This window comes from Trichomonas vaginalis, chromosome VI (assembly GCF_026262505.1).
Source record: "Trichomonas vaginalis G3 chromosome VI, whole genome shotgun sequence".
Classification (NCBI taxonomy): Eukaryota; Parabasalia; order Trichomonadida; family Trichomonadidae; genus Trichomonas; species Trichomonas vaginalis.
Window position 1 is genome coordinate 8,442,705 of NC_067208.1, and position 18,010 is coordinate 8,460,714.

An 18,010-nucleotide genomic window follows, 5' to 3' on the forward strand; every position below is an offset into this window, starting at 1 on the left:
ACCCTAATTAGGATAACTCTGCAAGAGTTTCACTATTTAGTGAAACATCTTGTTGAGTTTTTTCTTAATTTATGATTGCTGACGTTCCGATGACCAGAGAGTACTTTTACAACGCTTTTAGAGCAGTATTAATACGAAGCCTCTCATTGAATGAGAGACTTCGGATTAATACTGTTCTATTCAAGTAGTCTCACTAAGCACTGACTTCCTGTAGACTAAAGAACTGGATTACATCTACTAATCAATTGATTCGGATGGAAATCAGAAAGCGTATTCGAGAAGATACAATCCAGAAGTGCAAGACTTAAGAATTCTAAGTTAGAATATCATAAGTACTGCAGTCCTGGATTGTAGAATTCATATGATGGCCAAGTGGAGAGATCATAATGATGCAGGATAATGTATGCGGCAAATGATGTTATATGCTTATAGAAGTAGGCAAATGCAGTACAATGATATATACTTTATATAAACATATAATATCATTTGACGTATAGCATAATATCAAGATAGCATAGCAAAATAAATTTTTAGAGGGTAAAAATATATGAAAATGGGTAAAATTCAATAGTGTCTGACCTATCGTTGTTTTTGATGGTGTCTTATGTAACCGTCAGACACATTCAAATTTTGAATGGTGTCTTGTGGTTTGACAGACACCTTTGAAAAAATAAAATCTCTTTTATTTTAATTATATAGAACCTTTACATATTATACTAGATTTTACCCGTTTTAATTGTTGAGTTTTGATATAATTTTTCTTTGAAAAATGCGCAAAATAAATTTGAAAATAAAAATTTTGAAGTCAAGACACTATGATGACACCTAGCAATTTCTCAGAGACACCTATCGTTGGGAAAATTACATCCGTAGTTTAGCTCGAAATGAAGTTAAGTTTTTAGTATTTTTTTACAAAATTTGATTTTTCTCAAAAATTTGGAATTTTAGGAAACAAAGCTCTTCGTGGTAGTATGTATTATAGGTATATGTATCTATTTCTCGTTGAGCAATGTCACTGCCTCTTGAGGAAAAAAAGATATGTTACATTTACTATTTTTCATATAAATTCCAGCAATTTTAGGAGTGCTTGCAACAAACATAAGTATCTCAAATACTTGAAATATTGAGACATGGACTTGGGTACATATATATAACTATATATTCTATAGCACCACGAAGAGTTTTCTCCATTCCAAGCTTTCAATATGGAGTTATAATGAGATCTTAATTATACTTCTAAAAACAATAAAATATTTCAAAATTTTAAGTGATAATTAATTGCAATTCTCTTTTATTTAATAGACCTCATATCATTCTATAAATATATCATATTATCATTTCTTAATATCAAATATTTAATTCAGGGGGAGGCAGTGTATGTGCCCTAAAATTGAATGGGTCGGAGTACACCCTTAAAAGAAATGTAAACTTCAGAAAGTTACTTCCCTTGTCAATATTTTTAATGAGTCGTATCATGGCTGTTTAAAAATTTGGCCTCACCCCTGTTATTGTTTTTGATTGTCAAGCAGCCAAGTTTATGACAAATTAGAAGCTTCAAGAAGAGCGACGTGAATCATTAATTATTGCTCATCAATTATAAATAGAACGACGATTACCGTCAGCATTTGAATATTATCAAAAATCAATTGAAGAAAGAACTTATAAAAGAATGCATCGCGTATATCGTATCACCATATGAATCAGATTCACAATTATCATATTTTGCAAGAACAAGATACTTTGATTGTGTTTTAACATATCCAACACCATTAGTATTATACAAACTTTATGATTTCTTACAAGTTACTTGAAATAGATACCAATATTTCATAACTTTTCATAAATTAACACCCAACAACTTTATATCTCTTTGTATATTCATTTGATGTAACTATTCACCATCAATTACAAATCGTTCTCTGAAACTATCTCTTAAACTCCTTTTATAATACGAAAATTCAACAAATTTAATTATTTCTGCTATATCATACCAAAAAAATACAGAATTTACAACAAATTCTAATACATGTTTAACATTGCATTCAAAACATTCTTTTATCCTCTTTCATATGATCCAATAACAGAACAATTAATTTTTTTCATTCAGAATCTCCATAAGAACACAGTTAGTATACAAGTGTTCGGCACTGTGGCACTGCGTTTTCACTTTATCCAATACTTGTGAATTTGACACTTTACAAAACCGGTAACGTATATTTTACAACACAAACGACAACACTAATTTAACCTTAAATATTTACAAAGCCACCCACTTCACTTCACTAACGAGCTCACTAATGTAAAAATAAACGTTCTCACTATCGTTCTCACTAACGACTTCACTAATGTTCTCATAAATTTTCCTCAATATCTTCATCATCAGTGTTAACCCTATTGTAGTCATACTTGAAGCCATAAACTTTCTCTAACTTCTTAACGTACAATTTACATAACTTACCTTCGTCATCGTATGGTTTAATGATATAACTATTTCTATCTTTATACACAGTCAATGAAAAGTCAACTGGTCTCGGATGTATTTGAAAGAACATGTTATGCTCAGGAAGGAAGAATAAATGTTTAAATGTATGTTTGTTATACTGTGGAATTCGAATGAGTTGCTTTTGTTCTGTCATTTATATAAAAATAAACTTAAAAATTAATGATATCACCACCCTCACACGTATGAAAACATAGCACAAAAATAAATTTAGGTGAAGTGGTGAGATGTCACCTCTTTTTTCACCTGTTTTTTCACCCGTTGAATTCATTACTTTATAACTCTCTTCCTTTCTCCAACTCTTCTAACTTCTTCTTAAGTTCAGCAATGTTGTCCTCATGAAGTTTAATCTTCCTTAATATACCTTCTCTATCTAATGGTTGCTTTATCTTTCTAAACTGAACTCTACCATCCTTCATAGTATGAATGTAAAAACCTTCTGGAACCGCTCCTGATTTAATGTATTCTACCAAAAACTTTTGTTTCATTGCTTCAGTGACTTTAGTCGTCATTTCAATCAAATAAAAATTTTAATATTAAATAAAAATAACGTTATTTTTTCAGTAAGGAAACGCAGGAGTTTTACGATTTATTTGAGGAGTAGGTTCTGGTTTAAATGTTGGAGTCGGTTTAGGAGTTGACTTTTGAACAGGAGTTTGTACTTTCATAGGTTCAGGAGTCATTGAAGGTGTTGTTTGTGATGGTGTCGGAGTTTGTTTAACTTCAGCTACTTCAGTATTATTTACAACATTTGCTTTATTTCTTTTCAACATCATAACTGCTCCTGCTGTAGCTAGCAAACCTAGTGGGAGACCATATCTTATATAAGGACTTGACCAAATGCTATTTTTGACAGGAGCTGGTGGAACACCTAACCTTGGTGAGACTGCTCTTTGCCATTGTGCAGCTCGTAAGAAATATTCAATAGGTGCTCCATAATCGTTTGGTAAAGTTTGTTTCATAGATGGTGAAGGTTCACGAGAGCTTGATGAAGAACTCATTTATAAGCTTTAAAAATAAACGTTCATCCTTTATTCCTCACTGTCGTCAGTTGCTAAGTTATAGTCATCTAATCTTATTATTGGGATTCCATTAGCACGCACCTGAATGGCAAAGCAACAATCCCTCATAAATCCAATAAGTGGCTTTGGTACATTTTCAGTTGCTAGTTCAATAGGTCCTTTAACAGACAATTTGTATGTTATTGGAGCAGTAGATGTTTGACCTTGCTGGAAGCAAAAGTCCACTTCTGTTGGAAAACCACATAAGAAATGTGTGTTGTCATAGCTATCCCATTTATGTTCCACACTACCATCATCCACCAATGACCTCATAACATCTTCATTAAATCCTATCATATCATTGTTTGTATTGCAAGCGTTCGCAACCATTTCATAAAATACAGGTCCATATGATTTTTCAGGTTCTGCAGGCATATTTCCATAAGCTCCCATGGAAAGCTGAAGATATTTAAACTTAGGGTTCTCAAAATTAACATAATAGTTGTCTTTCTTTCTAAATAGTGCCCAAATACTTTTAACATTAATAGGCGTATAAGCTGCTGTAAATGTTGCACTTGAACTATCTGTATTCTTTGAGAATGAACCGTCCATAGGAATCCAATCCATAACTTTAACAGGAAAACATAAAGCCTCGTTTGTATAATGTTCTACAAGTTCTGTATAAATGTTAGGGTCTAAAGAGAATGACTTTGGATGAATGAAACATTCATTAAAATCCATCTTTGTTCGAAATAGTTGCTGGGTTACAGTTGTAATAGTAACTGTTCCACTAGCTTCTACTGCCTTCGTTATCATAGTGAATGGTTCATTCCATGGAACAAATTTATTTGTCGGTGGATTTGAATCTGAAGCAAATGCAACTTTAAGAGTTGGATTGAAAGCAACGATATCATTTACAGATATAGATGTGCATTGTAAGGCGTCGCTACTGAACTTTACTTTAAGCTGAATGTTTCCTGCAAAAGCTGGAATAAATCGAATAGCTTCTAATGGAAGGAATCTTCTAACAGGAATTCTTAAACGAAGCTTAAAATCAAATGATTTTCCTGCTGTAATTGGACCACTAACAATTTGTCCTGTTCTGCATGTTCCCGAATGACTCCATACATCTTCATGTCGAGTCTTTGAGAAAACATCTACTTTCTTTATTTGTTCGGTAGTTTGTGAGTTTGAAGTTATATATGCTTCTTCTCTTGCGTTGTCTTGAGAATATACGATACGACCATTTGCAAGGATTTGATATCCAGCAACTGCATAGAAAGCGTCATCGAAACCAATCCAAAATCCTGGTGGGTTTGTTTTATTGGAACCTGAACCAATTTCTTTATCTACAATAAATTGACCTTCCATTTTATACGTAATGAATGTATTGTAAAGGTCCAACATATTTTCACCAGGAGGTGAGAGATTGAATGTTACCCATGTGTTATCTTTAGCAGTTCCAGGTTGTGATGGAATCTTTGCGTCAGAATATTTTCTATTAGTGTCACCAATTTGAACTGCATTGTCTATGATATCGAAATATGAGCGAATCTGATGAATATGCTCTGCTGGAGTAAATTCGTTTAGCTGTTCGTTCTGCATGTATTTACTTCAGATAAAAATATCTATTTACTTCATTATTCTCACTCTTCTTCTTGGTATTCGTGGTGGAAGTTGTTTCTTGACATTTTCAATGAACTGTACATTCTCTTTTGTCTCAACTTCTTTCACTGGCGGGTCAGGGTTCTTTGACTCGGTTTGCTTTTCAATGAAATTCACGAACTTTGCAATAAGCTCTTGGTTCGTTATTGAAAGAACATCTGGCTTCTTTTCTTCTTGTTCTATTGACTTTTCAGTTTGAACAGAAGGTTTTATATGGGCTTCGTGGGCTTCGCCCTTGCCATGCACCTTAATGTTGTCGCTCTCTGTATTCGCTAATGGAACCTTTCTTTTTCTTACATATATTTTACCATCTTTACTCTGACTTACATAATAGAAAGGATGTTGTATTCCTCTGGCGTCATTTAATATAATAGACTCTCGTTCTGATTTTGACAAGCTCATTTTACATCGGTTAAAGTTTTAATTTAGTTTTTTATCTGCAGTCAAATGACTCAGACAAGCCCTACGGACAAGACCCAAGGGGTCATAGATGTTGAAGCATTGAAGAAAGAAATTCGTGAGCAAATTTTATCCGAACTGAAGGAACAAAAACAAGAACAAAAGCCAGAGAGACCAAAGAGAAAACTTAGTGAAAAACAACTTGCTGCATTAGCTGCTGGAAGACAAAAGAACCCACGTTTGCTGGCAAAGAAAGCTAGAGAAGAAGCTGAAGCAAAAGCTAAAGAAGCTGAAGCAAAGAAAGAGTAAATGGTTTTTTTTATCCGAACTAAATGTATAGACAAATACCTTTATCTGTTGCGTTCAGTAGTGAAAACCCTGACGTCAAAATAAAGGGAACAGAGTAACGTTTAAGTTTCCAACAGACTGGATTGTGAACATAAATGAAGAGAAGTACATTGGCATAACATCTATGTATATAACACGTGCTTTCAGAAAGGTTGACTTTATACTTCAAGTCGAGATAGAAAATGACGAACAGTCTTTAAGCGCCCAAAACATTCACATATACAAATACTTTAAAGACGATACAACATTGTTGCAATGTATGATTTCATTTAATGAGATGTTCGAGAAAAAGTTCAACATTGAAGTACAAACTTTACAGCCTTTACGTGAGTTTCTTGCACAACTGAAAGAAGAAGGTAGTCAGCCACAACTTATAGACTTTCATTATGAATTTAATGAAAATGAAGATGGAACACATGACTGTCAGTTTGTTGTATTCTCACCATTCAATGAAGTCGCTAAAGAGAAAAAAAATCCATTACGTATAAGGTTTCAAATCTCTGAACCAAGTGATGATTTTAAGAATGTTTTCAATTATGATGCAATGCTTCCGAGGAAAAATGAATTTTCAAAGATTGTAACACCTGGCATTTGGGATAGAAAGCAAGCTATATTATATTCAAACTTAAGTAAAGGAGTTGAAAATGAGTTCATTGGTCATACAAGAACTTCACCACTTCCTAACCCTAAATACTATAAATTAACTGGCTTCAATCGTGAGTTTTGGATAGACATGTTCTCCACTCATGACCATAAATGTCCAGTGTTCTTGCCTCCAGACCATAAGGACTGTCTCTACATTGAAGCACAACTCTTAAACTCTACCATCGCAGTATTGTAAAATCTACGCTAGCTTTATTTTTATCACGAATGACCTCATTGCTGACAAAAATAAATGACCTCAGAACTTCAACTTACGAATAAAGCTTGTTTTAGTCGTTATTGAAAAGTTGAACTTTTCAGCAAAGCAAGGTTGACATGACTTACATAAGTCGAATGCAATCTCTTGACCATCATGAAGTGCTTTGTAAAGTTTCATTAAACTGAACTCAGAGTCTTTGTCATATGTTCCAACAGGTATGTGAATGTTCTTATCTTCATTGTAATAGCATTGTATAGCTTCAGGAAACATTTCATTAGCGGTTAAAGCAATAACATCTTGCTTCACGCCTTTCATTCTGCAGTGAAATGCAACTTCATTTAAATCATTCGTGAGTAAGTCTATGTAGGTCTTCTTTCCACAGAAAATACTTTTATAAGCTAAACTTTGTTTTCCAGGTGTTATTTCTGCAAAGTCGCTATGAAATTGACCAAGGTTCTTTCCTATAAGTTCGCGACCATATCTCTTCTTAAACTCTGCTGCAAGCTTTGGTATGTCTTCATTATATAAGTGCATACTGTCGGTATCCTGGTAAAATATTTGAAGTCCCATATCTTCAGCAGTACAGAATACTTCATTCATAATACGTTTTGACATAGACAGAATATTAACACCAAGTGGACAGAAGTTAAAGTGTCTGCAAATGCTTTTCGTTAGCTTGAAAATAGTTTTATCTGAACCATCCAAACCTTCGAACTTCACTATATGGTTGTAATTTCTTATAGCATATCTTATAGCATCTTTGTCATTTACTATGGTTATTTTTGACTCAATAGGAGATAGAATAGTTTTGCCATAAATGCTGTTCAGAATGAGTTTTATAATTTCTTGTAAGGGGTTTCCTTCTTTCTTATACTTTAACCTTAACTCAAACAACTTCTTTACTTCATCTCTTATTCTCATATCTCTGTTTCCATCGTAATAGTATCCTTGCAACACTTCACATTTGACACCTTGATATTTTATGAGGTCTTGTAATGTTATATGGTCAACATACATGAGACAGCAAGTGTTTGAACTTCTTGGAACGTTAAGTTCTGGATTTAGTTCAGGGTCGCAAACTATTAAATGAAAGTGTCTGGGTATACCAATCTCTGTTATCTTAATGAGAACAAAGAAGCCAGACATAAACTTTTCACCAATGGGTTCCTTTTGGTCATCATCGAATAAATGTCTCATGAGATACTCTGTGCTTAGCATCTCATCCTTCAATACTTTTGGAATTCCTTCTAAAGTATACAATCTTGCTATAGCTGAAGGATATAATGAAACAGTGTCGAAGTCAGCAATGAGTTTCTTTTTGCTCTTTTGTTTCATGTTATCTGACAACATACATCTTCCACCTTGAATGCATCTCGAAATAAATTCTCTTGGTTTATTTGAGAGGTCATAAAGATTTCCATTCGGGAAGTATACTCTGTTCTCAAACAATTTGTTAGCAATAGAACAAATACTAACGTAGTCATAAACGTTTAAATCAAACTCTTTCAATAAGTCATTGCGGAACTTTACAAAACCTTCTCTTAAAATTCTTACATCTTGTTTGCAGTAAAACGTGCTATATTTTTCTAAGTCGAAGTGGTTTTCATCTATTCTGCAACCTTTGATGGAATCTATGTTCTTCATAAATGTATCTGCATCATGGATAAACTTACATGCTTCAGAAATGACACCAGTTCTGTTGTCATTTGCTAACAAAACACTGCTGTAGTAGTTATATGGAAATACTTCTTTCGGTCCTGTTTGTAAGTTAAACATAGCAGGAAATAGTTTAAGCTTCTTATTTATAACACTGTAAGAGTCTTTTATAATAATTGCCCGTCCTTTATATAAACCAGTTATTTGCATTGTTCGTGAACCTTTAATGATGGGAGTTCCTTTCACTTCTGTCATGTGTCTTAAGATGAAGTTTATGTCATAACTGAGGTTATGGAAATATATTAAACTCTTGTCAGGAAGTCTTTCCAAGAATTCTGTTGCACAGTTTTGACCCCAAATACTTTCACTAACTGAACCATCTTCACTGTCATAACAGATGTTAAAAGCTTTATGAAAGCCATCCGTACTACACTCAAAGTCAGCAAAGAAAACGTGCTCAGGTATGAATTTACATTTAGCTTTATTTACTTCTTTTGACTCTGCTTTCTTCTTCAGTTGTACACAATACTTTGGAGCATATGTCAAATCTTTAAATGGTGCAAGGTTCTGTTTATATAAGTCAGTAGTATATGTGAAAAGTTCTCCATAAGAAATAGGTTCGAAATATTTGCACTCCCACAATGTTTTCATAACATCCCATAGAGGTGTAGTTCTATCATTACGAACAACATATTTGTTCTCTCTCTTTGTATAAATCTTCATCTGTTTCTCAATGTTCATTCCACCACACTCCTTCAAGATTTCTCTGTAATTTCTGATGAAGTATGTTGTCATTGGTAATCTTTCATTTAGCATGTAGTGGTCTTCAACAAGAAGTAAGTCAATAGTTCGAGCAGTTTCACATTCTTTTGGTATGTAGTGAATTATTCTGTTATCTTTGGAGTTGTCGAAATAACCAATGGTAACATTAAATGCTATACCTGTTGCGTCAGAAATTTCTTGTACTTTACTTTGAGGAAAGTCTCTAACACGAATGACTTCTCTCATGTGGTCAATAGTTTCTTCATTTACTCCAGCCTGAATACAAGCATAAACGAAAGCATTATCTTCTGTCATAAGTGTTGCAGTTCTTTTGTTCAGTTCATTGAAGATTTGGTAGCGTTCAAGATTTATAGGTAATGTGCAAAGATACTTCCAGAACTGACCGCTTCTCTTCTTATAAAACTTCTTTTCACCATTATCTTTCCAAAAGCTTTCTATAAGTGCTGGGTTTCCTGTTTGCTTAAGAGCTTCCAAAATGGCTTTCTGGTCATTTGTCAGTGTGCTTTCATCTCTATATGGTCTCTTTTTTGGTTTGCCTTTCTTTACATCTGACATCGTTAAGCCTTCATATTCTGTTAAATCATACATCTTTATTTCAGTAAGATTCTTTATGTTTGTCAAGAAGAAGTCATAGTGCATTTCAACAATACCTGCGGCATTTGCTTCTATCTCTGATATAAAGTTCTCCTTCAAGAGCTGATGTAGTAATGTTCCAATATTATTGAGGTTTAACGTAGAACATTCATACTTTCCACCAAGTTTATAACATACCATCCATCTTTGTTGGGAGTTTATTTTTAATTTTCTCTAAGAGTCTCATGAAAACCTTACCGAAATGTTTGTGTAAGTAGTCTCTGTTTGGTTCATCTAAAGCTTCGATGTTAAAGTCAATGAGTCTATTGCCTGACTTCACATTTCTCTTCCTATTCTCTTCATCTTTCTTTAACCATCTCTCACCTTCTTTTGGTTTGTCGTCAATGGAACGAATGACATCGTTAGCTTTACGAACTTGTTCTATAGCACTTTTAAACATCTCTCTTCTCTGTTGTTTCAGTGTGTCGTCTCTTCTTCTTGTTTCACCAACGTTTGCATGGGCTACGCCCGCGCCGTCATGCGGCTTTGTTATGTCAAACATCTCTTGACGAACATCATGAGAAAGAGCTTTACGAGTATGACCAACGTTCGCATTTGTTATGTCAAACATCTCACGTCTTACTTCATGAGGTATTGAACGTCTATGATATAAGTCAATAGCAACGTCATTTAAAGGAAATGCTCTTGCATGGACTTCGTCCTCGCCGCGTTGCGGCTTTATGAACTCATGAATTCTATCATAAGTTATTTCACCATTGTAGTCTTTAATGAAGTCAGCGAGTGATTTTTTGTTTGTCGCGTAATGTTTTGCAACATCTATATTAGCTTCTGTAAGAAGTTGTTTTATTTCCGAGTGTTCTAACTTAGACAACTTCCGATACATCTTTAGTAGGAAATAAAAAAAATATTTTTTGAAAAAATTAGATTAGATTTTTTTAAGTTATTTTTCAAAATAATTTAATATTTTTATTTTAATGAAACACATGCAAGATTGCAAGTTCTTTTCATACAATGCTCTCGCTACTGCCATCAAGAATGAGTTCAATGGTGCTTCAAACGTCAATGTTATCTTTAACAAGAAGTTTGTGAAAGAATCTAAGTTCGGTCAGTATGTCAGACCATTAGCTATCGTCATTGACCGCAAACGTTATACTTCACAAGAGTTAGCAGTAGTTTTGAAACAAAAGGGTTTCTTCGTGAATGTCAAAGATACTCATTATACTGTTATAAAGAACTCCAACATTGACTTCTTCAGTATTGCTTTAAATCTTTCCGAACAGAAAGAATATAAGAAGGGTGAAATAAATGTGAAATATTATCCTTCATCTCTGAAGACAATAACGAACAAAGATGTTATACAAAAGTTCTTACCAAAGGTTGAAGAAGCTTCTATTGACATTGACGAAGGAAGTGAAATGGTTGAAGAAATTGACCCTGAAGCTATTTAACCAAAAATATATTTTTGGTGAAGAGGTGAGATATCACCTGTTTTCTCACCTCATTCTCTCTTCGTTAATGTTGTCGTGACTTCTTCGTTAATGTTGTCGTGACTTCATTCTTCCTCTTTGAAGTTATCGAAATATTCTGTTATTTTTTCCTTCAGTAATGTTAAGTCTTCTTTGAAGGTAAGTATTGTGCAACCTTTGATGTCATAGTGTGTTTGAGGAAGAGTATTTTTGACAATTTCTTTTATTTGCTCATTCGGTGTCATTGAAATCGGTAAGTTTTCACGATAGAACCAGTTTCTGTCAGATTTATATATTTTAGCAAGGTCGTAAAAGCTTTTGTTGTTTCTTCTGACTAAATGCAACATAACCATATCTCTGTCTTCTTCATTCTCCAACTCTTCAGTATATATCATATACTTATAACTCTTTTCCTTTCCTTTTGGTACTGAACGTGGTATTCTTTTCTGTATGCTTTTGTCTTTGGATTCAATGACTTCATCTTTTGCTTGAAGTTTCTTTTCCATCTGTTCGCGTTCTTGTCTGTGAATTTCGTCAAGAAGTTTACAAACATACCAAGCATAACGAGGTGAAGCCCACATTGCTACAACATTTACGAGAAGTCTATGAACATAATATCCTCTCAAACCGTTTGGCAATTTTTCACGATTTTCATAGAGTTTTGGCGACTGGGGTTTTATACCCACTCGCTGTGCTTCGCTGTTTTCAGAAAAAAGTATGTCTCGCTGTGCTTCATTTAATAGTTCAATAGTGCTTTGGTTCCTAAACCAGTCTTTAGGAAGTTTAGTATCTGGAGCATAACATGCTGTCAAAATACTTTGCATTTGGTACATGTCGTCTTTGACAGAACGAATGAGACGTAACTGTTTGTTATATTGTATGTACTCGTATTCTTCATTTATGACTTCATGGACTATAACTGTTGTTGTGTTCTCTGATGTTGTCATTACTGTCTTTACATACAGGATAAAAAAATAAATAAAATAAAAACTAACTTTATTTTTTTTGAGATAAACACTATTTCTTCACAACATTAAATTTTATCCTGTATGAAATGACTTTAAAAAGATTATTGACTGACTTCGAATACTATCTCATTGACGCACTGACAGACCCTCAAAACTGTGTTGAAAGTTCTTTAAGCTTTAAGATTGAAGGTACGACGCATTTTGTCTTCACTTACGTATTGAAAGAATATGACCGTTATCATAACGAAGTGAATCAAACACTAATAAAATTTGTAGATAAAAAATTGGTTAACAATGAATATTTTAAACGTGAAGACCCAAACACTGCTGGAGATGATGAAGAATACAGACAAGTTATTGAAAAAAATAACGCAAGATTAGATGCAATAGAAAAGAAGTTTAATGAATGTCTTACAAACACGTATGAATATCTTATGCAGTGGGAAGCCAGATGGAAATAAATTTACGTCAAATATGCAATTTATAAAATCTTATGTCGACAGGCTACGTAGCACAGTGGTCTAAGGTGGTGTTATAGAGGGGTCGGGGTCTGTGGTTCGAACCGCGACGGCGCCGTATTTTCTTATTTTCTTTGTTTGTCTTGTTTGTCGTGAATAAAAAGTGTCATAAAAGTGCTCTATCTTCCACGGGAATAAATAAAAAATTTACTTTATTTCTTCTTTATTTCTTTGTTCCCGTGGAAGAAGGGTTTTTGCCGTTTTTCTCAGCCGAAATCAATGATTTTTTCATTTTTGGAATCCTTAGCGAATGAGGAATCTTTTCTCTCGTGGAAGCTTTGACCAAAAATATATTTTAGGTGAAGAGGTGAGATGTCACCTGTTTTTTCACCTGTTTTTTCACCCTAGTTATTTTATAAGCGTTTTACATGAATTGTACGATGTATATTTGAAATTCTAAACAATTTCGTAGCTTCTATTTCTTCTGTCAGTACATCAAAAGTTTTAACAATACCGAAGGTTTCTTTATACTTCTTCTTGACGTCAGATAGAAGGAAATCTTCTGCTGTTGGATAGTTTTTGTTCAGAAATTCTAACATGTTCATTTTATCTTCTGCTGGCTTTTCTGCTTCTTTCTTTAAGTCTGCATAGTCGTTTCTCATTCTTTCTATCTCTTTGACTGAGTAGTTATATTTCCTAATTGCTGCCTTACATTTTGAACATTGCGGGTTCATTTTTGCGTTATACATTGAAATAAAACCAGCTAAAACAACTAAGGCGTCAATTGCTCTCTTCATCTCAAACATAGCGGGTCTTAGTTGTTCGTTCCATACTTTGCCTCTTCTATCTTTATCTCTTATTTCCCAAACACATTCAGCAACTAACGAAACAAAGTTATCGTAGGTCTTAAATTCTTCAGATTTATATATGTCAGAAATGTTTTTATATACCATGTCGCAATCTTTGTCCATAACCTTATGGTTGCAATGAAATCCTAGAAACTCATAGTTTACCTTACGAATGAACTTCTTTATTTCTACTGAGTCAGTTGCTTTGACTTCAATTTCGTCGAATTCAGGAATAGTTAGTTTTTGTTGTTGGATTTCAGGCAATTTGGGTAAATGGTCAATAATGTCCTGCATTTCATAAAGATACTGTTCATTTGTTTCATCTTTCGCACTACAGTCTAAATTACTTGTTAAAAGTTCTTGCTTTATCTTCTGGATTTCTGTTTCGAAAGTATATGAAGAAGGAATGAAGTTTTTCATCTCTACTAACATTGACGTAGGATTCATGACTAACGAGTTTGGTGAAGTTGTTGTGGACAGAGTCCCGCCGTTCGCGGCTTGAATTGTTGTTGTGCCGATTGTTGAAATCATATCTTTTATACAAGATAAAAATTTTTCTTAGAAAAAAATTAGCGTTATTTTTCTTTCATAAGGAAATGTCAAAAATTCATGATTTTCGAGAGTTTTAGACCATGTTAGAAAAGTGGTTAGAAAACGTGTTAGATCTAACATTCTAACATAAACATTATTTATGACAAAAATAAATGGTACCATTAATAATACATGACTGTTCTTATTTTTGTCTGATTTACATCCAACGAAAAAGTTTAGAAGAATTTTCTTATTCTTTCTGGCTTATTTTTGTCTTTCCAGTACTCCCGCTCTAATGGTCCCAGATGAGTTGGTTTAGATTCTCTCAAGTTCTTAGATGGTATAACATCTTCAACGCCTCCTTCATATCTTACTTTATAAGTGTCATCGTTTATGTTGTAGTCAAGTATTTCAATAACCACTCCTCGCTTTGCTTCGTCAATGGTTTCAGCAAGTTTGCCATTACTACTTTCGACTAATTTATGTCGAGGGTAAAATGCTATGGAGTCGTCAGCAGCTTTTATAAGATATCCATTACCTTGCGTAGAGTCTACGATATAATAATTTCGACTTAACCTTAAACGTTTCTTTGTCAACTGTTTGTCGTCAAGAACTACACGAACTTTTGTTCCAGGAATGAGGGTAAATTGTGTTGAATTTCTGATATTTTGTGTTTGACTTCGTTTCTTTTGTATATACTTTTCTTCTTGTTGTTGTGTCATTGAATTTGGTGTATGTCCTGTTGTAGAATGTGTTGAGGAATTGTAAACTTCGATGAAATGTTTCATTGTTTCTTCGGTAAAGTCTCGCTCTTGATTTAAATCTCTGAGAGTCCTTATGAAGCGGTTAATGATACCGAGTATGTTATGGTTATGGTCTTCAGTAGTGTAGTGAGTTATGTTATGCTTAATGAGAAATTCTGTGATTTCGTTGCTGAGGTATGCACCGTCTTGGTCTGATGTTAAAATACCTGGGCTATGTTCTGCTACAAACTTTTGTAAAACTCTTAACACTTCATGAGTTCCTTTATTTCTCATTATATACGCAAAAGCTTTGCGAGTGTTAACATTAATGAAGATGAGGAATGGTTTATGTCTTCCTTTTCTGCTTTGAATGAGAGTGTCAAATTGGTATGCGTCAGGAGTGTTGGAGTAAATTGGTAAAAAGTAGTCGTAAGGATTTATTTTTGTTTGATGTACAACATTTTTGTCAAAGAACCTTTTCACTTCAGCTCTGTTAGTAAATCCCGAACTCTTTGCAGCTTCATTGAATTTCTTAAATGACCTCCATGGATGTTGTTCGAATACTTCTTTCAAGCTCATTTATGTAAAGTTAAAGATTTTAACCAACTCGTATCCAAGCGTGCATTGTTATATAAGGAGGCATATAATCTTTTCCATTACCTGCTGGGTCTGTAATACCAGCTACAACATGTGTATGATTTCCTGCAGTTCCACAGAAAATACCTGTGCTTGAATCTACTGGGTCAGTTGAAATATCATATCTATTCATTCCCTGTCTATTCGAACCCGCTGCAAGATTTATATAACCTCTTTTTGTTATTGAATGTGAATGGTTTCCTTCCACAGATGTTCTTCCACTGAACCTATGCATATGTGAAGGAAGGTTTTCAATACCTATTTTCTTTGAACCTCCCATCTTCATTGACTGCGTATTAGTGTAGAATGGAAAACTGTCAACTATTTCATACCATCTACCACCAAATAAAGTGTTTGGATTTATTGGATTCATAGACGTATAAACAGCTCCTATAGGATATATTAAATCATATATGCTCATAACTCTATAAACATATTCTAAAGAACTTATGTCATTAAATACCATTTGGAATGTATCTCCCGGATGAAATGTTGCATTTGTTCCACTTTTATAATGTAATGTTAGTTCAATAGAATTATCCAAGAAAAATTCAAAAGTATCTGGTTGAAGACCTCTAACAAATTCAAATGGAGTTGCTGGTTCACCATTTATAATTTCTGTTGTAAATGTCATTGTATCTGGTTTCGAAAATTTCTTTGTTAGTTCTGCATCCACATAAGTTTTATCTGCTTTCTTGTCTAACATTGCTGGTAGTTCATATGCTTCAAAGTTTCTGGCATGATCTTCGGTATTCCTGCAACTCTTATCTAAATTGTTAAGAGTATCTTTTACGCTTGTACTTGGATTTTCTAATGGTGCACTTGAACCAAGGTCAAAGTTCAATATTATGTCATCAGCTCTAACAGTAGTGAAGGATTTATGTGTATGGTTCTTGTCAGCTTTCTTGTCTAACATTGCTGGTAGTTCATATGCTTCAAAGTTTCTGGCATGATCTTCGGTGTTCCTGCAACTCTTATCTAAATTGTTAAGAGTATCTTTTACGCTTGTACTTGGATTTTCTAATGGTGCACTTGAACCAAGGTCAAAGTTCAATATTATGTCATCAGCTCTAACAGTAGTGAAGGATTCGTTTGTATGGTTCTTGTCGGCTTTACTGTCTAATGTAGCTTGAAGTTCATTTATATCGGAGATGTTGTGTTTATGAGATTTCAAAACTTTGTTCGTTGCTTCGAGTTCAACTTTGTCAGCTTTACTTTTAATAGCATCTTCAAACGTTATTTTTGACTTAACTCTCAAAGTAAATCTTGGTTCAACTAATACACCTTTAACATTGAAAGTAGAGGCATAAATTTCATCGTTATAACCAAATGTTTCTTGTGCTTTACCCGTGTCATACTGTACAGTACAGCTTATGTCATAACCTTTAGCACGAATGTATTTATATCTTCTTTCATTAACATTTTTTGTCTTCGCTTCTTCATCCTGTGTTAAATATCCATGGTAGTCCGTTATAATCTGTTCGTCTGAAGTTATATAATGAACGTGGTTTCTTGACTTTATCACTCAGAGCTAAAAGCTCATTTTTGTTTGCTTTTTCGGCTAATTTCTCATTAACATCATTCACTTCTAATTCAACTCTTCCCCAGAAACTCTTATTATCATTAAATCTTTTTCATTAATTCGGTAATTACGTCATAAAGACTATATTCTGTTTTCGGTTTTGTAAATAATGAGTCAAAATTTCTTTTCATCATTACATCGCTGACATTAATGATATCACCAATTCCTTTTCATTATATTCTCTTCATTAATTCTGCAATAATGACGAATATATAATCTGTTAATTTATTCTCTTCATCGAGGTTATAGAATGTTTTGAAATTGAATCATTAACTCCTCTAAATAAATCAATAACTTCAGGATACACGTTTTTAATGTCTTGAATAACCACCAGTATCCTCGCCACTATGTGGCTCTGAGCCCGTTGGGCTCTGTTGTTCATGTTCTTCGTTCCCGTCGTTACGTGGTTTTATATCTCTAACCATCATCAACGCAGCCATAACCGGAGGGTTTGTTGCTACCTGTTCGAAAATCCGTCCGTTATGTATGGTATATCTAAATAATTTCTTTGTGTTTGTTAAAACATTTGAAACAAGTCTTTTAAAAACCATCTACAAAATTTCCTGTTTCACCTAATGTTCTTGCAGCATTTACAAGCTCACCATTCCCGCTTTTGACCCCAAAAACGTCCATATTGCATTTATTTCACTCTGTATAGTTGTCCATTCAGCGAAACTAACACCCGCATTCGCTAAGCTGAAAATGAAATTCAGTGGATCGAACTTAATTCCACCTTCTTTTTCAATTCAACACGAACCACTAACATGAGATTTTAAATATTCTTTCGTTAAAATTGTTTTCCCCGATGTTATGTCATTAACGAAACTATCACCGTCAAAAGTTAACGAATTCAATTTCGTCGTTGATGCTTTTTATTTCATACACCGCTTTATCGATAGTTTTTGGCTCACCTTCTTTAGAAGCATATGAAACATTAATGAATATGATATATGTATTCGTGAATGAGTTA

The 18,010-nt window shown here is 33.8% G+C and overlaps 12 protein-coding genes and 3 pseudogenes across 15 annotated transcripts, besides 1 other annotated feature; 3 read left to right on the forward strand and 12 right to left on the reverse strand.

Moving 5' to 3' along the window:
• Positions 1–2,124: 2,124 nt before the first annotated feature.
• Positions 2,125–18,010: part of a mobile genetic element that runs on past the window's edge.
• Positions 3,061–3,501, reverse strand: TVAGG3_0828420 (repellent protein 1 family; the record flags this gene model as incomplete). The annotated part of the gene is made up of 1 exon (XM_001294533.2): positions 3,061–3,501. One exon carries the CDS (start codon positions 3,499–3,501, stop codon positions 3,061–3,063), a length of 441 nt encoding a protein of 146 aa, XP_001294534.2.
• On the reverse strand, positions 3,532–3,834 carry TVAGG3_0828430 (uncharacterized protein; the record flags this gene model as incomplete). Its single annotated transcript, XM_051248358.1, has 1 exon — positions 3,532–3,834. One exon carries the CDS (start codon positions 3,832–3,834, stop codon positions 3,532–3,534), a length of 303 nt encoding a protein of 100 aa, XP_051083833.1.
• On the reverse strand, positions 4,443–5,106 carry TVAGG3_0828440 (uncharacterized protein; the record flags this gene model as incomplete). Its single annotated transcript, XM_051248359.1, has 1 exon — positions 4,443–5,106. A coding segment is annotated over one exon (664 nt), but the record flags the coding sequence as incomplete, so codon positions are not given.
• On the reverse strand, positions 5,134–5,568 carry TVAGG3_0828450 (uncharacterized protein; the record flags this gene model as incomplete). The annotated part of the gene is made up of 1 exon (XM_051248360.1): positions 5,134–5,568. One exon carries the CDS (start codon positions 5,566–5,568, stop codon positions 5,134–5,136), a length of 435 nt encoding a protein of 144 aa, XP_051083835.1.
• Positions 5,614–5,874, forward strand: TVAGG3_0828460 (uncharacterized protein; the record flags this gene model as incomplete). Its single annotated transcript, XM_051248361.1, has 1 exon — positions 5,614–5,874. One exon carries the CDS (start codon positions 5,614–5,616, stop codon positions 5,872–5,874), a length of 261 nt encoding a protein of 86 aa, XP_051083836.1.
• Positions 6,543–6,751, forward strand: TVAGG3_0828470 (annotated as a pseudogene). Its single transcript has one exon. A coding segment is annotated over exon 1 (209 nt).
• Positions 6,815–7,255, reverse strand: TVAGG3_0828480 (organellar and viral DNA polymerase type B; the record flags this gene model as incomplete). Its single annotated transcript, XM_051248362.1, has 1 exon — positions 6,815–7,255. A coding segment is annotated over one exon (441 nt), but the record flags the coding sequence as incomplete, so codon positions are not given.
• Positions 8,311–9,508, reverse strand: TVAGG3_0828490 (organellar and viral DNA polymerase type B; the record flags this gene model as incomplete). Its single annotated transcript, XM_051248363.1, has 1 exon — positions 8,311–9,508. A coding segment is annotated over one exon (1,198 nt), but the record flags the coding sequence as incomplete, so codon positions are not given.
• Positions 9,693–10,691, reverse strand: TVAGG3_0828500 (annotated as a pseudogene). The gene has a single exon. A coding segment is annotated over exon 1 (999 nt).
• On the forward strand, positions 10,783–11,256 carry TVAGG3_0828510 (uncharacterized protein; the record flags this gene model as incomplete). Its single annotated transcript, XM_051248364.1, has 1 exon — positions 10,783–11,256. One exon carries the CDS (start codon positions 10,783–10,785, stop codon positions 11,254–11,256), a length of 474 nt encoding a protein of 157 aa, XP_051083839.1.
• On the reverse strand, positions 11,361–12,221 carry TVAGG3_0828520 (KilA, N-terminal/APSES-type HTH, DNA-binding family; the record flags this gene model as incomplete). The annotated part of the gene is made up of 1 exon (XM_051248365.1): positions 11,361–12,221. The coding sequence occupies one exon, from the start codon at positions 12,219–12,221 to the stop codon at positions 11,361–11,363; it is 861 nt and encodes a 286-aa protein (XP_051083840.1).
• TVAGG3_0828530 (organellar and viral DNA polymerase type B) lies at positions 13,114–14,079 on the reverse strand (the record flags this gene model as incomplete). The annotated part of the gene is made up of 1 exon (XM_001300580.2): positions 13,114–14,079. The coding sequence occupies one exon, from the start codon at positions 14,077–14,079 to the stop codon at positions 13,114–13,116; it is 966 nt and encodes a 321-aa protein (XP_001300581.2).
• On the reverse strand, positions 14,316–15,401 carry TVAGG3_0828540 (integrase core domain containing protein family; the record flags this gene model as incomplete). Its single annotated transcript, XM_051248366.1, has 1 exon — positions 14,316–15,401. One exon carries the CDS (start codon positions 15,399–15,401, stop codon positions 14,316–14,318), a length of 1,086 nt encoding a protein of 361 aa, XP_051083841.1.
• Positions 15,501–16,374, reverse strand: TVAGG3_0828550 (ATP binding; the record flags this gene model as incomplete). The annotated part of the gene is made up of 1 exon (XM_051248367.1): positions 15,501–16,374. A coding segment is annotated over one exon (874 nt), but the record flags the coding sequence as incomplete, so codon positions are not given.
• Positions 16,681–17,645, reverse strand: TVAGG3_0828560 (annotated as a pseudogene). Its single transcript has one exon. A coding segment is annotated over exon 1 (965 nt).